At 31.4% G+C, this 18,971-nt stretch overlaps 2 protein-coding genes across 5 annotated transcripts in view; one reads left to right on the top strand and one right to left on the bottom strand.

Annotated features, from left to right (window-relative positions):
- The window catches only part of LOC108693569 (alkaline phosphatase-like), a 187,553-nt gene that overhangs the window by 64,460 nt on the left and 104,122 nt on the right, over positions 1-18,971 (bottom strand). For all 4 annotated transcript variants that reach the window (XM_018202587.1, XM_018202588.1, XM_018202586.1 and 1 more), the window contains one exon: positions 304-478. In XM_018202587.1, coding sequence (XP_018058076.1) covers positions 304-478 — 175 coding nt within the window. The remainder of the gene's footprint in view (positions 1-303; positions 479-18,971) is intronic.
- The window catches only part of LOC108693570 (caspase-1-like), a 41,271-nt gene continuing 25,735 nt past the window's right edge, over positions 3,436-18,971 (top strand). The window contains exons 1-2 of the mRNA XM_018202590.1: positions 3,436-3,606; positions 8,272-8,534. Of these exons, the coding sequence (XP_018058079.1) occupies positions 3,479-3,606; positions 8,272-8,534 (391 nt within the window). The 5' untranslated portion in view covers positions 3,436-3,478. The remainder of the gene's footprint in view (positions 3,607-8,271; positions 8,535-18,971) is intronic.

Genomic DNA, 18,971 nt, shown 5'->3' with positions numbered 1-18,971 from the left:
TATATATATATATATATGTGTGTGTATATAATGTATACAAGGTGTTCCGAAATTCAAGGACAATATTATTACAGCGTAAAACTTCGTAAAAAATTATTATACATTTTGCAATTTTCGCAATTTCCCGATTAAAGAATGCAATACTGAAAAGTTAATAAAAAATTCTGAAAAAATTCTATACACATACACACACGCACGCACGCACGCACGCACACATTAATTCTACATATAAAACTTGTACAGTTATCATCTTTATAGTCGCTGTCTTTTTTTATAAGTTTATATCGACACGTGAAGACTTACCTTGATCCTGAGCCCAATTAATAAGCGAAGAAACGCGTGCTTCGAAACTAGAATAACAGTCCTCGAAACGTGCCGATGAATCCAGACCAACAGTCTCGTAATTAGCTTTAACTCCGCAGAGCAATGCCGTCGCGCAGGCCGATGATTCGCCAACTTGGGCATCCATGTTGTACGTCTGGAGAAATAAGATAACAGAAATTAATTGCTTATTTTCGCGTAAGAAAATTATGATTAATACAAATTTGTAATCCAAAAATTTGCTTCTATAAAGAGGAAAATGTATTCTTCGATCAATTAAGTTTCATATAAAATTAGATTAAGAACGGCCTAGAGTTGCTTTATTTCATTTATGAATTCTCCAATTAATTTCTTAAATTTCTACTAACATTTTACGGTTCATAAAAATTAAATAGTTTTATTTTTGTTCCAATCTCCATAAAATTTAATTATGAATACTCTTAAATTTCGATTGCCTACAATCGCAGAGAGAGAGAGAGAGAGAGAGAGAGAGAGAGAGAGAGAGAGAGAGAGAGAAGTAATTAAAAGACTTCATAATTAAAAAAAAATATATTTTGTTATTAAAATACTAAATTCAGATGAATAATAATAATCCAGATCTGCTATGCAATAACTATTTCATTGAAAAAAAAAAAAAAAAAAACCTCTTTCATATTTAATTTCCATAATGTTTTGATAGTATTAACAAGAAAAAACATTGATTTAAATTTGTGCAAATGCTACCAATTATTTAGAGTGTTATAATTTTAATATTTATTTATACGGTTAATATGATGCAGTCACATATGAAGTTCTGTAAATTCAAGAACATCAACGAAGGAATGATAAGTTTCGAAAAGAAATTTCGATGTAAGTGGATGTCGCCTTTATATGTCATGACTGGCGATTTTCGTTGGGTAACAGGATATCGGTCGAAGTATGTCACTGCTGTCTAGGAACCGCACGTCGCTTTCAGCGCTCCAGGGTAAGCACTGCAACGAGCAAATGGACATTTTCGTCCATCGGCTCACTCGACTGAAACCCGCCCCGAGTTTTGATGGAAACGACAGCTGTGCTGTATTACCACTGACGATTCGCAATTAAAAATTCGCAAACGTGTTTCATTCTGCAGAAATTAATAAAATAAAAATGACCGTTCAATGCATTCAGTCAATAGTTCAATAAGAATTTTAATCGATATAGAACAACTGCGAAAAAAATATCGATAATTTCGCACATTAAAATATAAGATAACTCTATCACCAATTATTTCCAGAAAATTATAGTAACATATATTTACCTTAATTAGTAAATAAAGAAAGACTAGATGTTGATGTCTAATAATTTTTACATAAAATTTTAAATACATTTTGCAGTATTTCGTAGTTTAAAATGGAAAATGTATTTAAAAATTGGCATAGAAATGTTATTAGATTCTAAAATCTAGCCTTGACTCTATTTAACATTTTTTTCCTTAATTAATTTATTTATTATAAAACGATCTAGTATAACTTATTATTTATACATGTTCGCCTTTCAACATTTCTTTACTTTTCAAATCTTTAACGAAGACTATTACAATTTTAAGATTATTATATTTTCCTTCGCTGTCACGAAGACTGATTACGAGACCTGAATAATGAACGACCCCTTCAAGTCAGGTTTAAAAGAGATCGACTAGTACAACATGTAAGGTGATAGCTGGAACAAACTCGTGCACATAAATCCCCACGATAATGTTAAAGGCGGCGCTTTCGCGTAAAATACTTCCGATATCTGGCGGTTTTTTTATTATACGACTATGTTTAGGTATCCATTCGCCCCATATGATATCGCGATTGATTCACTCGAGTGTGCATCCCTCTTTCAAAACTCGGCGATTCAGCAACACCGACTGGAAAGTGCCGATTGCCTTTCATGCAAGAACACTCATAAAGCACACTCATCATACTGATTATCATACTGAAAGCCATATATCGTCAAATACCGTTATGGATTGCACGGTCGGTCGTTAAGTGGTAGCAAAGTAGAACGCCTGGAGCACTGAAATGCAAGCCACAATAGTGAGGAGCCGCATGCCGATTAAACACGTCACAAACTCCGATATCCTCAGCATGAAATTACGAGAGATGACTTGGTTGTTGATATTGGTCAACTAGAATGAAAACCCAAAGTTCCACTTGCAATTCCACTTGCACTATATAGCGTGAAGAGAGACAAAAATTACAAGCTATTCTCCTCTAAATAATTATTTAATTAATTATTTAACATGTATTAAATTTTTCAATACGAAAATTACTCATTCAAGATACTATTAAGAATTATTATCTTATAAGAAAAGAAAATATAATAATATAGGGAATGCCACATAAAGTATCATAATTAAAATTAAAATTTCAGAATTTCAGAATTAAATTAATAATATAATGCTATAATAACAATCATAGGCATTTTATTTTACACAATTATTGAAAAAAGTTTAACTCGTAAATGCAAGAACATTCTGATAATAATCCTTTTTTTTCCTAATTTTTAATATATTGATTGGAATGATTTGCAATAATTTTATTTCATAATTCATTTTTACAGGTTTGTTCTATTCATGTAAGCTAATTGTCATATATATTCATGTATAAGTTCAAATGTTGCAATTATTTATTAGTTAACAATTTTAAAACTAACGTCTATAAAACTAACAATAAAAAACTTTAAAGACTCTTAAGAATTTCTTATATGTTTCTTTAACATTACGAAAATATGTATGTTATTAAGATAGTGTTAATAAGATAGTGTTAATGTTTTTGATTATTATATTTCAGGGATTATTTTTTTGCCTGTCTACAACACATTAAATAAAAATTAACATTTCTCATCCGGTATTTACTATATTTTACTCAAACAATCAATTGCAATTACCACCTCAATAGACATGCCATGTCGGATATCAGAGAACATCTGAAATCCGTGTAACATGCGATGTGCAGCGATATGCAGACATTCGACTGTTCTCTAGCCTGAAAGTGCTATAGATTATCAAGTATTATCGGCGATGCTTTTATCAGGAGTTTCCTCGAACGTCGATAAGATAAATTTGATGCGCGCGAGATATGTCGTCTTTTGACGTGTAGGTGAGAGCAAATGGCAGTAAATGGATAAACGCAAATCGAGAGATCGTTAGATGGCAACCACCAGAGGCAACATGCAGGCGAACGACAAGTACACTCCACAGCAGGAACAGTGGAACATTTCAACACCGGACGGATCGCAACGGAGCGTGCCAGACGGATGGTCGTTCAGGAAGGCAAAGTAAGCACCACTTCGTCACGTCGTGACCGATATAAAGCCCAGAGATATGGAGGTACTGCAAATAATCGACATGCGACTGACGCGAATAGTGTGCTTTTCAGCGCTTTCTCCTCTTTCACTCGCTAAAGCAGATGTATAAAACGTGTGTCAACTACTAACTTTATGATCTTTTATATTTTTTTATTTTTATTGTAAACAGAAACTTTCAGTTCATGTTGCATTCGAATGATGCATAGAACAAATAAAGTTGTTAATATATAGACATCATAATTTTATTTTTTTTTATATAACATTTATTCTCAATAGAAATCATAAAAAATGTCTAATGTCATACCAAAATATACATAATGTTTTGCATTTGTTTTATATTCAACATTTAATTCTTTATCTCTAACAAAGAATTTGAGAGATAATTGTCTCTTTATCTGATTTTCCATCGCAGCACTGATAATAACGCAACAAAGAAATAAAATTGTGAAGTAAAAACAAAATATTAACAAAACATACATTAAAATTGTTTTTTATTATTTGCTTTTGGTTGTTCTCATTTTATTTTCGATTGCAAATGTCCTTGACTATATTTCATCTTTCATTTATATTATTGTATATAAATATTTATATAAATATTGCTCTATATATTTATTACTCACGTGTAATATATGTAACATATGTAACATATAGCGATATATAATCAATAATATTAATTTTTCAGTTTTGGATTATTGTTTTTCAAACAAAAATATTTCTATTTCAAGACTGCTGCAATATTATTCTAAAGAAAATTTCACTCTCATGGCAATTCACTGTCGTTTTCTATAGCTACATCTTGAATCAATTTTAGAAAGAAAGTCGTCTAAAATGATAGACCCTAATATCAATTACGATTACATGGAATCAAATTTTGTTCATAAAGTGAGAGCATGAGAATTACGACATTATCTTTCCTGGTATTGCATTATTATTATTTTTTTTTTATCAAAGTCCTCATGCACAGGTGGGAGCGTAGTACTCCATCGCGCATTACGCGCTTATTCTCGCTGCCGCGCATAACGCATGGTTGGTGTAATTGTCGGATAGCGAAAAGGACGGGAATTTGCGCGGGTGGCAAGCTATGGCGGACTAGATTTATATTCATAATAGCGGGGAGTTGGAGGCCGTTAGGCGCAAAATGTTTTAGAGCCCAAAGTAAACGCCGCAGTATTCGCAGTAATGCCGGTAACTCACTTCTCCCACGACGAACATTTGTCTCGTAATGGCCACTGGCTCACCACGTTTATGACTAGTTCGTAAGCGCCCCGCAGTGGTTTTGTCACATCCGTTCTGTGTTCTCCCTTTGCCTCTGATTCCTCCCCCTCCCCTCCCTCCATCCCCCCCCCTCTCTCTCTCTCTCTTTCTCTGCCTGCCTGCCCCACCCTCTCTTTCATCCCTTATATATTTTGAGTGTTCTTGATGACCACTACGTGGTTGTGCATGCCATTTCCATACATTCACCAATATATAATATATCTCAAGTATACATCAGCGTATCCATCCACAAGACTCACTCAAGCGATGATTCTTCTGCTCTTAAATTTTATTTTCTACCTCATCATAATTAGTTATGCTTTAAAAAAAAAATGCAATTTTTAATAAGTGCAAAGTTAATCAATATTAAATAATATTAAATATAATATCAGATTTCCAAATGTATCCATATATTACACTCATAAAAGAAGTGTTAAATTTTAAGATATTAAAATGTTTTATTCTTATGTCTCCATTTTTTAAACACACATACAATTTATTGTTTAGTTTTAAACTTTTTCAAATAAATAAAACACTGTGTAGTGTTTAGATTTATAAAACACTAAAACGTTTAAAATTAAAATATCTTTTATTATTAAACATTTATTTTTCAAAAATGTTTTAAATGTAATTTTAAATACATTTTTACAGAGTATATCATAAATATATAATAAATTTTGACAATAATCCAAATTATTTTGTATCATTTGTAAACGCCGGAATATTAAATTTCATAAATTTAGAAAAAAAAACGAGGAAAAAAAACAGAAAGAAAAAAAAATTGTTAAATTCCATTGTTTTTTTTTTTAAGAAGTGAAATGCGATATTGCGAGATCATAAAAATGTCTAGATGTCCTCGACTTAACAATAAATATAAAATAATAGCGTTTTGAGAAAGTTCGAATGCTGTATGTAGAACAGAACACATATATGACAAAAAAATATTAAGATACCAGTAAAATGCTATAAGATATAAATGTGTATATACAGATATGCAAGAACATATGTGCAAGAATTGGATATAATCACATTTATATAATTTAAAAAAACAAATAATTTCTAGTAGTAAAATAAATTGATTGATTAAATAGATTTCCAAAAATAAAGGATAAGTATTCCCTTACATAAATAAAAATTAACACAACAATAGAAAAGACAATAAAACATTTTCTTTAGCTTCCGGATATCCGGAAATTAAGAATATTATAATACTTTTATTTTATTTTATTTGTGTAATTATTTCCAAAGCGTTTAACAGCGTTAAGCTGTGATATAAAATTATTTCCTTCTATAAATAAGATTTATTACACGTAATCTCATTTGCTCTTATTTTCAATCCACAGAATTATTGCCTAAATTCATAATTCCTAGAATTAAATATATCGCCTAAATTCATAATATGCTTATTCTAGATTACGGTGCTGTATGTAATATTTGGCTGTGGTTCACCAGAACTTCTACAAGCACGCACCTAACCACGCGAGGATTAAACGCCTCGAGTTTACGGTCCATTCAGTTCAACAGAGCTCAGATAGTTCTATCGCATCCTCGCGCTATTCTGTGCAATAATACCGCCGATTTACTTTCGACCAGCGTAGCCGACCCGATCCGGAGCAGTCGTAATCGTAGTAACTTGCGAAAGTTGGATCGCGCGTACGTGCGAGAGCCACGGAAAGTTGCGGGCAGACTGCCGCACGATAAAATGCCGTCGAATCGCAGCGGAAGTTCTCGATTGCGATCTAAGTTGAAATTAAATTGACCGCGATATGATCCCGCCACGGTACCGCTTGAGTCCCTCAACTAAACAGGATATCCGTCTGCGTAAGCGCACGTGAGTGGAAAGTACGAAGTAGAACTGGATGCACTTTTCCGGATAAGGTCCTCCTTTGCTGTCCGCCTCGCCTTTAGAAGAGAAATGCTCCGATATTCCCCCTCTCTCTTCTCGAAACTAACAGCAAAGAGGCAAAACGTTCCGGAAACGCCCATTTTCTCCCCTCTTTTTCGGTTCGTTGTTTTCTTCTTTTTTCGTTGCTGCGCATCACCCGGACCATCTATTTGCAACTGTCCTCAAGTTGAAATTCTACAACTAGCTACCGCCTAATTACACCAAGTGCACAAAGAGACATTCCACTAAATACTACTGACATTTATTCCATCCACTATGTCGGGTACATGTCTCTCTCTTCCTCCCTCTTTCTCCTTCTATTTATCTCTTTGTGTACAATGCATTTACTCCGGTTAATGTACGCACTTATACAAATTTCTCCGGTTGTTTTACTAGACAAAGATATTGAAAAATTCGAAAGAATAATACGGAAGTTTATCGTATCAAATAAATGCACACCGAGAATAATCCGCGGTATAATTAATAATCATTGAAAAACGAAATTCTAGAAACTTTAATCTGATTTTTTTTTCTTTGTTTTACATGAAATATTTCGAAATTATCGCGCCAGTATTCTCATCCGAGAGCGTTAAGGCCGGTCTTCATTAAGGCCATGTAAATTTTTGTTTCGTCAAATCGAACGTTTTTATTCGCAGTACAATGTCCAGAAGAAAAAAGCGTTAATATTAATAAAAATTCTGTTATAAAATACGTTTTTCTACGGCAAATAAAATTTAATTAAGATCCAACCGAGATATAAATAACTATCCTGCGTTCCGCCCATTTCATTCTACAGCTCCGTCGTGTTATTAATGGCGGAACCACAGAATCATTTGTTTCTCGCATCTCGTGCAAAATATAGCAGTACATTTCTTTATCTATTTCGTCTGAAACACATCAAAACCCATGAAATTCTTCAACATATTTCAAAATAACGTCGTTATATACGGACGTCATTTGCTACATTAATTAACAAAATAAGATCGGAAAGATAAGTTTTATCTTCGAAATAACATTACCAACTTTCTATGACGAGATAAGAGAATGTCATATTATATAGCCATCACGAACTTAATTATAATTTCAAAAGATCGACCATTCTTATTAAAACAAAATGAATTTCTTGTGTTATTTCACATTTAAACAATAAAAAAATACAATACATTAAAAACAATTTACTCTACCTTAATAAATATTTTTTTTTATATTTGTAAGTAAAAACATTTACTTATAGTAAATAAATATTAACTTAAACAAAAATGATGTTAAATCAAATTAATAATAATAGTTCTTATATCAAATAAATATGTATACGTTAATATCCAATAAATGTTTACTTACAAATATTAAAAAAATATTTATTAAGATATAGTAAATTTTTTTTCCAATGTACTAACATGTTGATTTTAGATAATAATATTCTTTATTACAATTAACTCTATTATTATTGAATATCTCTAAATTAATTTGGATAATTTTTAATTTTAATATTACAGTGATATTTCAAGCAGAGATATGGTGAATGCCATGAAAAATGTGAAAATCGATCTTAATCCGGACGACGAAGAATACAATATGAAGCATAAAAAAAGAGGAGTAGCGATTATATTAAACCACGTGCATTTTGAGAACATGGGCACGAGAGAGGGCTCCGAAAAGGACACTCTGGACCTCAAAACATCATTGAGCAAACTCGGGTTCGACGTTCAAATTTACACCGATCCGACGTTCAAAACAATATCCACAGTTTTACAGTCGAGTAAGTATTGAATTTCCGTAATCGAACTACTCGTCGTATATTTATCTTGTCTCAATGACAGACCAAACAGATGACAATGCTCTTGAGTCTCGCTCGGATAATGAACGCAAACTTTCGTTTGAAAAAATAGAAACGGAGAAACGATATCATTATTTCTGTCCATTCGCAATATTGCAAGCTGCCGCAACCACATCGTTAGCTCTGTATACCATCGCTTCTTATCTCTCTACAATGAGCTCACTTTCGTTTCATCTCTTATCGTGACAAAGCGATGAAGAGTTTTCTCAAAATAAAAAGAAAATACGAAGTGCCTCAGAGACCCCACCTTACTTTTAATCGCAAACTTTATAAAGAATTTGAACATAATTATAGTAAAGAGAAAAAGTTCATGGGAAAACAATTTTATCTACTTTTTTAACGCTTGATTTCTTCGTGATTAAATCACAAAATGGAATTTTTTCTAAAAGTCCCTTCAATATAATAAACAATATAAACAATATGGCGATTTGCAATCCATTAAATAAGAAATTCAATTCTTTGTTATTTAATTTTATATATAAATGAAAAATGAAATATAGTAAATGAAAAAACTACCGATTAGATTGATTATCAGAAGGTCGAAGTCGTTTGCCGATAAAATTCATTTTATATCACCCAACTAATCCCACACATTGATAAGTTTCCACTCATCTAATGACATTGTTTCTACAAAAGCGAGGAAGCTTTCCAACTGCATTGATAATTGTCGATGGATTCTTTGTGTCCAACCTGCAAACGAGCAGATAGGTCCCAGTTAACGCGAAGCGGATAATGATGAGCGACGATCCGAAGGAGATCCAGCGACAAGTTATACAAACATTTTACAATGAAACGAGCTCATTAAACGTCTATTCGTCACAGCGAACTGAGTTCCTTAACAAATAACTAACAAAGCAATCTCGCGAATACGACTGCGGCAGGTGCAGCGGAAAGTGAAGCTGAAAGTCCGATGATTACGGAACTTCGCGCTGTTGGATAAGAAAAGTTTTCACGCGCCTCCGCCTCAGCGTAACACGATGTGCTCTATGAAGCTATATTCATTTACCATTCGCTTTTATATTTTAACTGTTTCGAGGCCATGCTTTGTGTAATATGCGTGAATTCGAAGAATTCGCTTCTACACGAAAAGAATAATTTTACAGAAGTATCTAAAAGTTTAACTATAAATCTGAAGATCTGAAAATAATTTTGTTAGACCATAAAAATAATTATGTAGGACGCTTAAATCAGTTACGAAAATGTCAAAATATTTTGCTCATCACGTTTAAGATTCCTACAAAAATATTTTGATGCTCAACAAAATTATTTTCAGATCTATATTTAACTAAATTTTTAGATAGCAAAATCGTTTTTCTTTCCTCGTGTATAAATATAATCCAAGAAAATATATAATTAAATATATTTATTAAAATAAAAAAATGTTACTGTAAGTACTAATCTCACGAGATAAAATCGATAATCATTTCATTTTGATTTCGATAATCATTTCAATTTTTTTCTTTTTTTAATTAGACATATGATTAATACAATACTCTCTCATGGAAAGATTAATTTTACTGAATAATGTATATAAAAATTTAGCTAAATATAGATCTGAAAATAATTTTGATGCATCAAAGTAATTATGTAGGAAACTCAACCTTTGACGAACAACGCTATAAAAGATATTAACATCATTCTGGCAATCAATTTAAATATTTTACATAATTATTTTGATGGTCCAAATAAAATTATTTTTACGTCTGTATCTAATTAAATTTTTAGATATTTTTGCAAAACTGTTCTTTCTGTAACAGAATATTAAAATTCCTGAGCTCTTTGATCGTTAATCTGTTTACATTTCAAAAATTTGACTTATTAAAATTAATATAATGCTGATTCATTGTGACAAATAATTTTTCGACGAGATTTTGTTTCTACTTCAATATGAGAAATTGATCATTGTTGATCATGTGTATCATTTTAATTTCACCATGACGTTTACAATTTATATACTTTCTACAATTTACTATATATAAATGGGATAATTCATATATGTAAAATATATTTATTTAAGCAGTAGAATCAATTGTATTTACTGAAGATGATCCATAAATGTGAAGTTGAAACATTTAATTATTTCTTATTCAAATTCAATAAAAATATTTATCACAAATATTTTTATTGAATATATCCATAATAATATATATAATATAGGTAAATATAATTTATGGATATATTATACATATAAACATTCACAATATTGGCTTTTAGGTATTTTTCTTTCTGATTTTTATATTCTTTAGTTTCTTTTCATTCCTTTTGTCAGAATATTGAAAAAGTATAAATATAATACAAATAATTCTAATAATACAAATAATACCAAAATAATTTTTACTAACCGAATGAATAGAAAATTATCAAATTGGCAACATCAGCGGATCTAATGTTCAATTTCGAAAAGATAATAATGTTGCTGACTGCGACAAATCTGTCAGCCGAGTAGATACGAAGAAAAATAAAAAGAGAAAATACCAAAACTTAGTCGCACAAAAATATAGTAAATTTGTTACTTCCCTCGGGAGTAACTAAAATAGACTTTCCTCAAACTCAGCTTTTGGCTGATACGAGGGAAACAACGGCAGTAAACTAAAGGAAAATCCCGCCGGATTCTTTCCCTCGCCGTTAGACTTTACACGTATTCGATTATCAAATCGAAAATACTAGCAGTATCAAAAGAGCATTCGTTTATTTTGGAAAGCCATAGTCAGTGCGTATTATATAACTATGATATTGCATAAATAAATCCCTCACCATATTTTACTACCCCACCAAGTTTCAATGCTTTAATTTTGTCTGGCAGCATTCCACGTAATTCGAAGCAAGCGGGTTTCCTCTTTCAAAAAGTTTCGCGAACGCGAATCGACTGCTGAATGAGGATCGAACTTTTCAATTGAAACGCATGTCGTTGTAGCTCAGATTTTTCTTCTTTTTTTCCCATTGAACTAACAATGTGAGTAGTACTCGTTGCACTACCGCCATTTTCTTCTTCAATGATTCTTGATCCTATCAGATCATCATGATAAAATGATGAGATATCAAGATCCAAATGTAAAAAAGATTGTCTAATATATGAAGATTCTTCTTTTAAAAGTGGATGTTGTATATCAATCGGCATATCGTATCATCGTATTCTTGCATATCAGTGCAAATGGAGAATGCATCGTTGTATCAAAATTGTAGTACAACGATATACAAGGGCACATCATGTCGTCATATCATTCACTGAAGAGCTTGCTGCAGTGGGTTGACCCACATTTTGTAAAAATGGAGTAAATACATGAAAAGAATGATTTTGTTCAAATATTAAAAAATTTACTACTAACTAGATACAGATCTGAAAGTAATTTTGTTGAACCATCAAAACAATTATGTAAGAATTTCAAACATGATGAGAAATGCTACAAAAATTTTGAAATTTTATCAATCAGCTTCAGTATCCTATATAATTATTTTGTAATTCAACAAAATTATTTTTTAATCTATCAAAACTTTTTGCAGCATTACTTGAGATTCATAATTATTTTGGCTCAATAAATTTATTTTCAGATTTGTGTCTATCTAAATCTTATTTCAACAAAATCGATCTTTCCATGTAACGAACGAAATGGAACAAGTCTGTATCCATCATAAGACTAATATGATTAATACTGAAAAGATCAGATATTAGAAAAAGAAGAAATATCATTCGATAAAATTCGTAAAATTAAAAGCACAGTCATAAAAATTATTTATGAATATTTATTACAATACATTACAATTAGATGAAAACAGAAAACATAAATTGAAGTTCATAAAGTCTTGTTCTTCGCGAAGAAAATGTATATCTTTCAGACTCCATTTAACAGAGGCTATAAAGGTAATTAATAATCATAAGCGAAGATTAAACTTGTTTGTATAAAACTGCTAATAATTATCAATCATGATTAATTGCTTCGTTGTGCTTTGATTTCACTGTGCTAGAATATGCAACAAGTGTATAAAACAAAAAAAAATAGGTAGTTTTAAGATATTAGCCATATTAGATTTAGATTAGCTCGAGAAAGAGACAGAGAAAAAGAGAGAGAAGAAAAATATATATAAATTTATAATTATTTTAATAAATTGCCTTCATAAATTAACAATTATCACAAACCAGATAGGTATCACAGCTGTTTACGCACTTTAAAGTTAACCATAGAAAAATTTATAAACTCAATTGTAAACTTACGACGCGTTAGAGTAATAAATTTAATAAATTTAGTTTCTTCAACTCGATATATTTATTTATTTAAATCGATACAAAATTGTAGTTGAATGCATTCTAGTTTTATCGATATAAAATTACCGATGTATTTAAACCATTGCGACTTTTGGATTGTACATTCAGCAAAAAAAAAAACGATATATTTCGAGTACAATTGATCGAGTGGAAAATAAAGCCGGGTTCTCCATGCGCTGTTGGATAATCAACGAGAAAATCATCGGGTGAGATGGACACGAATGCGTACCGTTTATTTGTATTCGCTTTTTTTCTTTTCCTACACAAATTCCGTGACCGCTTTCCGGTGCCAAAACAAGTTTTTTCCACGTCTAGTCAAGTGTATTAGTACGGCAGATGTCGCACCGAAATAAAGGAGACATGCGACAACACGTTTCGTCGTCTTCCCGATTTCGCCACACCCAACTGTGTGACCGCAATCGCAAGATATTACGGCAGGAAACAGGCAAACATTTGTGCGATTCCTGCGAACGGCACGAGTGGTGACAAGGTAAAGCACTCCTGATGTTTATCGACGCTTCTCCAACGAAAAGCACGATACCTTTCGCGAAATCATCCCTTGACAGGCTCGTCAGGCAACATCCACTTATACCCAAGTTGTAGCTTCGTGTGGAGAAGAGGGTTGTATACGCGCTCTCGAAGAATAGTTATAATGTTTTCAAAGTTAACGTGTCACGTACAAGCATCGTGAACATTCTACTTCGGATAAGTAGAAGCTATTCGAGAAAAGCCGAGTGTATTCGCTGCTAATGTCGTTTCCCGCGATACTTCGTTACTACAGAATGGACGGAATTTACTTGTTTCCATTTGGCAAATTTCTGAAAGTTCCTTGACAAATTCGTTAAAACAGCTATTTTTCGACATGGCAGTCAATAACTTCATATCGGTGTATACGCATTTATGCATATGCTCGAAATGTACGTTTTTCTCGTGACAACATGTCAAACGCAGATATTTTGAAATGAGAATATTTCACTTCAGCTAAGAACATATTATTATGCTTGAAGTTTTCGTGTTACATGTTTTCTCATATTACACACGTATCTATAAATATTGGCTTAAGCCTATTCTAACATTACGTATCATTGTATCCATTCTTGTTCAGTTTATATTATACATTATTAGAGACCACTTTAATGCTAAGTCACTTCCGGCTTTAGATTGTGTTTAAACTATTATACTATTGCCTACAAGATTTGTAGGATCGTAACTTACTTCTAATCAGACTTAAGTCAATACTATATACAATCCTAAAACACTTCAAACTTCAGTCAGAATTGTAAGACCTTAAAACTTTTACGTCCAATAAATATATTACCACATTTCAACTTTTAAACGTACATACTGCGGAATTACAATTATCACATTCCAGAGTTTGAAAGAGGATATTAACTCTTTGGCTGACGAGACTGCCAGACCGAAATTATGCCACTCTATCGCGGAATTCGATTAAAGAAAGTGAATACATATTCTTTTGATAAAACAAGTCGTCGCATTGATAGAAAAGTGACACAACTCAAAATTATAATGATCTCTATAGTTATCTTATTTTATGATAGATTGAAGTAATAATTGAATCCGGAAATCTTTTCTAAATGCAACGTTTAAATAAAGTACATATTTCATTGTTTTAAATTATTTTTGAATTGGAACATTTTAATTAAGATAGTAGATACACTTTATTTTTTATGTCATGTTATACTTTCAACTATAATATATTTTTTAAAATTATGTTATAAATTTTCAAAATTCATAACATTACAATCCTAGTAAAATATTATGTAAATTTTAGAGTTGTGGTACTTTTCTATATAAATAAATGTGTTGTTTTTCCACAACAATATATTTTTCTTTATAGATAGATCAAAGCAATTAAGAATTTCTTGCTTGATTGACAAAATATCGAGTCATAGAAAAAAGTCACATTATCGTGTTTTTATGCAAAAAAATTATTCATGTTAAAGAATCATGTTTAAGTTTTAAATTAGAATATAGTAATCAAAAAATGATCAAGAAAACAAATTGTATATATTTAAATCTATTTTTTCTACAAAATTAACAATAATTTAATAAATATCTCATCACGAGTATAAATAATAGTTTTCAACGGCAATGATCGTAGCTTAAAAAAATAAACAAAGAAAGTTACAAATTGCAAGTTTGAAGTCTTATGACAAACAAAATTTCGTAAAACGAGAGAAAGGACGAGAGAACGAGCGCTGTTATATTTCGTCGCCCTATTCCACATGGATCGGCGAAAAAGGTTCGTTTACATACTATGTACACACTGACATATAGACTCTGCTTATAAAAATTCAACGTTGCTTCGAGTTGACCGTCAACATTTTCCGGTTTCATCAATGTACACAGTGGCGTCATAAACGTCGGGACCGCAAAAAGAAAAAAACAAAAAAAAATAGAAAAAGTAGAGGAAGAAAGAAAAAAAGAGAAAAGAAAAACAAATTCACACGAATTGTTTGGTGTATTTCGAAATTCTGCGCAGCGCGTGGGACTGATTACAATCGTGATATTCAACGGAGTCGACAATAGAGCGCAACGCAATGATCCCGAATACGGCGCGATCGTGAGCTCGGAATCCGCATCCACGAGCGGGATGATTCTGGTGTGTATCAACGAATACGATGGAGCCAATCACCCACAGCATGCATAACAATACACAGTGCGATTTAATAATTCCATACGCGCGCACACGCATAGTCCGCGTCTGTTAAGAAACATTGGTTGCAGTTCGTAGTCGTTACGAATTTTTCCGTTTTACTACGTTTTACTATGTTCGTGACCAACGCGCCGCGCCGCATCGGTGGGATTTTTACGCGTTTTGAAAGAATGATCGCTCACAATTTATATGGACTGCTCGATATTGCCGAAGGTCTCTTGCCGATAATAAAACAAGAATTTTCCCAGTTTCCTTAGTGAAAAGAATTTTTCACTAAAGAACACTCAGAAACGTTACGAAAAAATTATTGAAAGCATTTACACAAGCATAATAACACGAGCGTCTTTATATTTTTATTTACACCAGTCTAAAAATGCATTCAAGTTTTACATCTTATAACGAATATGATTTTTAATGTATAATTAAAAAAGGACCGATGAAAAAAGGACCTGAAACATCTTTACATTAGGTAGGAAAAAATTTGTGGCGTTTTTTTTAATGCCATCTAATGGGAAAAACGCCACGAACTTTTTCCCATATGTAATATGTTCAATTGAATATTAATTAATTTTTGTCAACTACCTTTGGCTCGATTATTGACCTTGTTCAATATTTCAATGAAAACATTGTTTGTTTGTAACTCCACTTACTCTCTAATCTATTATATTCGTTATTCATTATACATTATAAGACAGAAAATAAATTATAAATTGTATATTAAATCAGAATTTAGAATATAATATTAGAATTCGAATACAAGTTTTGCAAATAATGAAATAGTTTAGTTTATTATAATTATATGTCTTATAGTTTATTACTTCCTTTTTAAAATATTTATTTGGTTTGAGAAAATTTCAAAATAAAATTTAATTAAATCACATCTGTAAAATGCAATCATCGCCAACAAAAATAGCTGTAAAATTGCATTTTGACTTTGGAAAAGTTATATTTATTATTTAGAGAATTTAAGGATATTTAAGGATTGCATATAAAATATATATATATATACTTGTATAATTTGCTAATAAAAAAAATGTTGAAAACAATTTTATCGTAAATTCTGTTGAATATACAAATATATAGTTGTATTGTTTAATTAATAACAAAGTTCATTTATATTCGTGAAATAAAATTCAGCTCTGTGTGTGTGTGTGTGTGTGTGTGTGTGTGTGTGTGTATGTGTGTGTGTGTGTGTGTGTGTGTGTGTGTGTGTGTGTGTGTGTGTGTGTGTGTGTGTGTGCGTGCGCGTGTCAAAAGCAGTTGTTAGCAGTTCTCTGAAAAAAATCGAATATATTAAAAATTAAAGTTATACTTTAAAGATACATTATGTGCATTCATAATACATCCATTCAATCATTATTATTATTAATGGAATTTGTTGTAGAGATATGCTGCCCACGAAATTTTCAACTAGCTCTTAATAAAAAATCTTTTGAATCTGCCAAGATAACTGTTTTAAAATAAATACTCGTGTTTCTAAAAACTTTATCTTCGTGATTGATCATATATTTTTAATATATTTTTAATAGGATTTGCGTTCAGAGATTTGGAAGACCGATCAAAAGATCAATATAATTTTTACACGTTTGTAAAAAATATGTCTCATAGAAAACAGACGATAAATTATAATTAATAATAGTGATTGAATGTCAATTATAAAATAAATATATATTATTTTAATGAACTTTTATATAATGTATTTTTATATAACGTACTTTTAAAATATAACTTTAATTTTTTTTAATACACTTGGTTTCTTTTAGAGAACTGCTGACGGCGTTTTTTGTATCACTGACGGTCTTTGTTAAAATTCTACAATTAAACGCTTTCACACAAGTGTTAAAGACAGATCTAATGTATCGCAGAGGCAAGTAGTTTTATCTAAAACCTAGTTTTCTTTAAAAATGTAACGGATTTAACTTTGAAACTAAATTTCTTTAAATCTCAGCATAGAAAACGTTTTTATGTTATAAATAAACTGCTAAAAATAATGATATTTAAAAAAATTATAAAATTAAAAATAAAAAATTGATAACACTCGCTATTTTGAAAATGCTTTATTTATTTAAATAATACCAGATTTATTCACGAGAATATCAACAATATTGTCGAGTGCATAGTCGCTCCTCTATCAATATTTCAGTAATATTATCACGAAAAACATCTCGTATTCATAACAAATAATTTATTAAAAGCGCGTACGTAAAATACGATCTAATGATGAAATTAACTGCGTATAATTCCATACAGAATTGCAATGCAATGCATAAGAAATACATGACATGGAAAAATACCGCAATTAATAAACACTTTGGGGATTTGAGGTAACTTTTTATGTACTATAAACGCGTTATTAATCCACGAATATGATCGAACATATATAGAGCGCGCGCTCTCTGCTCCCCTGTATTTTATCTGCATACAAAAGCGTAAAATCGCGCGTGCGTTGCTGTACGAGGCAAGATTGGTCTCGGGGTAATAATATTACCACATCCGCACAGCTCGGGACTGTAATGCTTTAACGCGCAACGGATTAAAAAATAACCGGAATGATCTTTCGAAGAACAAGAGGAGTACCAACGGTGCGTTGAATTTTCACCTTTATGTTATTATCCTCTCCGGAATATAAAGCAAACGGGTGGAGATATGTAAGCTACCTTTTCGAGTTATGTGAAGCACGATACAAAACTCAATTACACAATAGCTCAGCTCTTATCCGGTTACACCGGTGGTTTACTCGCCTTAAGGATCGTCAATACCCGCATAAGCCAGGTCGAATCGTGACGTCAGAAACGGGAGAAATACTCGCAAACGATACTTGTGACTTATGTCCACGCGAGTTATTCTTTGTCAACAAAATCGTTCTGGCTCGATAAAGCAGAATCATAAAATGTGCCACAAATTCTATTGTCAGCCCGGCATGTCAAGCATGAAATGCAGGTAGCTTTTCTAGAAGCGTTTCGAATATTATCAGCTTTCGCCATATGCATAATATAAAGTTTCCCTTTCCTTCTTTAATAAATTTTAGAAAAATAAAATTTATATTTTTCTGACTTATTCTCATATCGAAACGACGAATAGTTCTGCTCTATATTTTTAACTACGGACTTTTTTCCATGCAACTTGACGTCGACTTACCTCAAAATATATAATAACCTCATTATTTATATTAATGTTTGGATATTTAGTGTTAACCTTAAATTTTATTAATTTACGAGACTAATTGCTCTTTTTTATATTATATTCGTTTTTTAAATTTATATTCATGATCTCATACGATGTTGACATCGAATATGAATGTATGTGTGTGAATATACTATAATATATTATTATAATATTCTTTTTTTTCTTTACTCGTTATTTGATTTTACTCTTCGTTTTAGTTGTGTTTACATTAATCGAGCTTGATTAACTTATTTAA

The sequence above is a fragment of the Atta colombica genome, unplaced genomic scaffold, assembly GCF_001594045.1.
Source record: "Atta colombica isolate Treedump-2 unplaced genomic scaffold, Acol1.0 scaffold92, whole genome shotgun sequence".
NCBI lineage: Eukaryota > Metazoa > Arthropoda > Insecta > Hymenoptera > Formicidae > Atta > Atta colombica.
The sequence above is the reverse complement of the archived record's forward strand: the minus strand, read 5'-3'. Positions and strand labels throughout refer to the sequence as shown.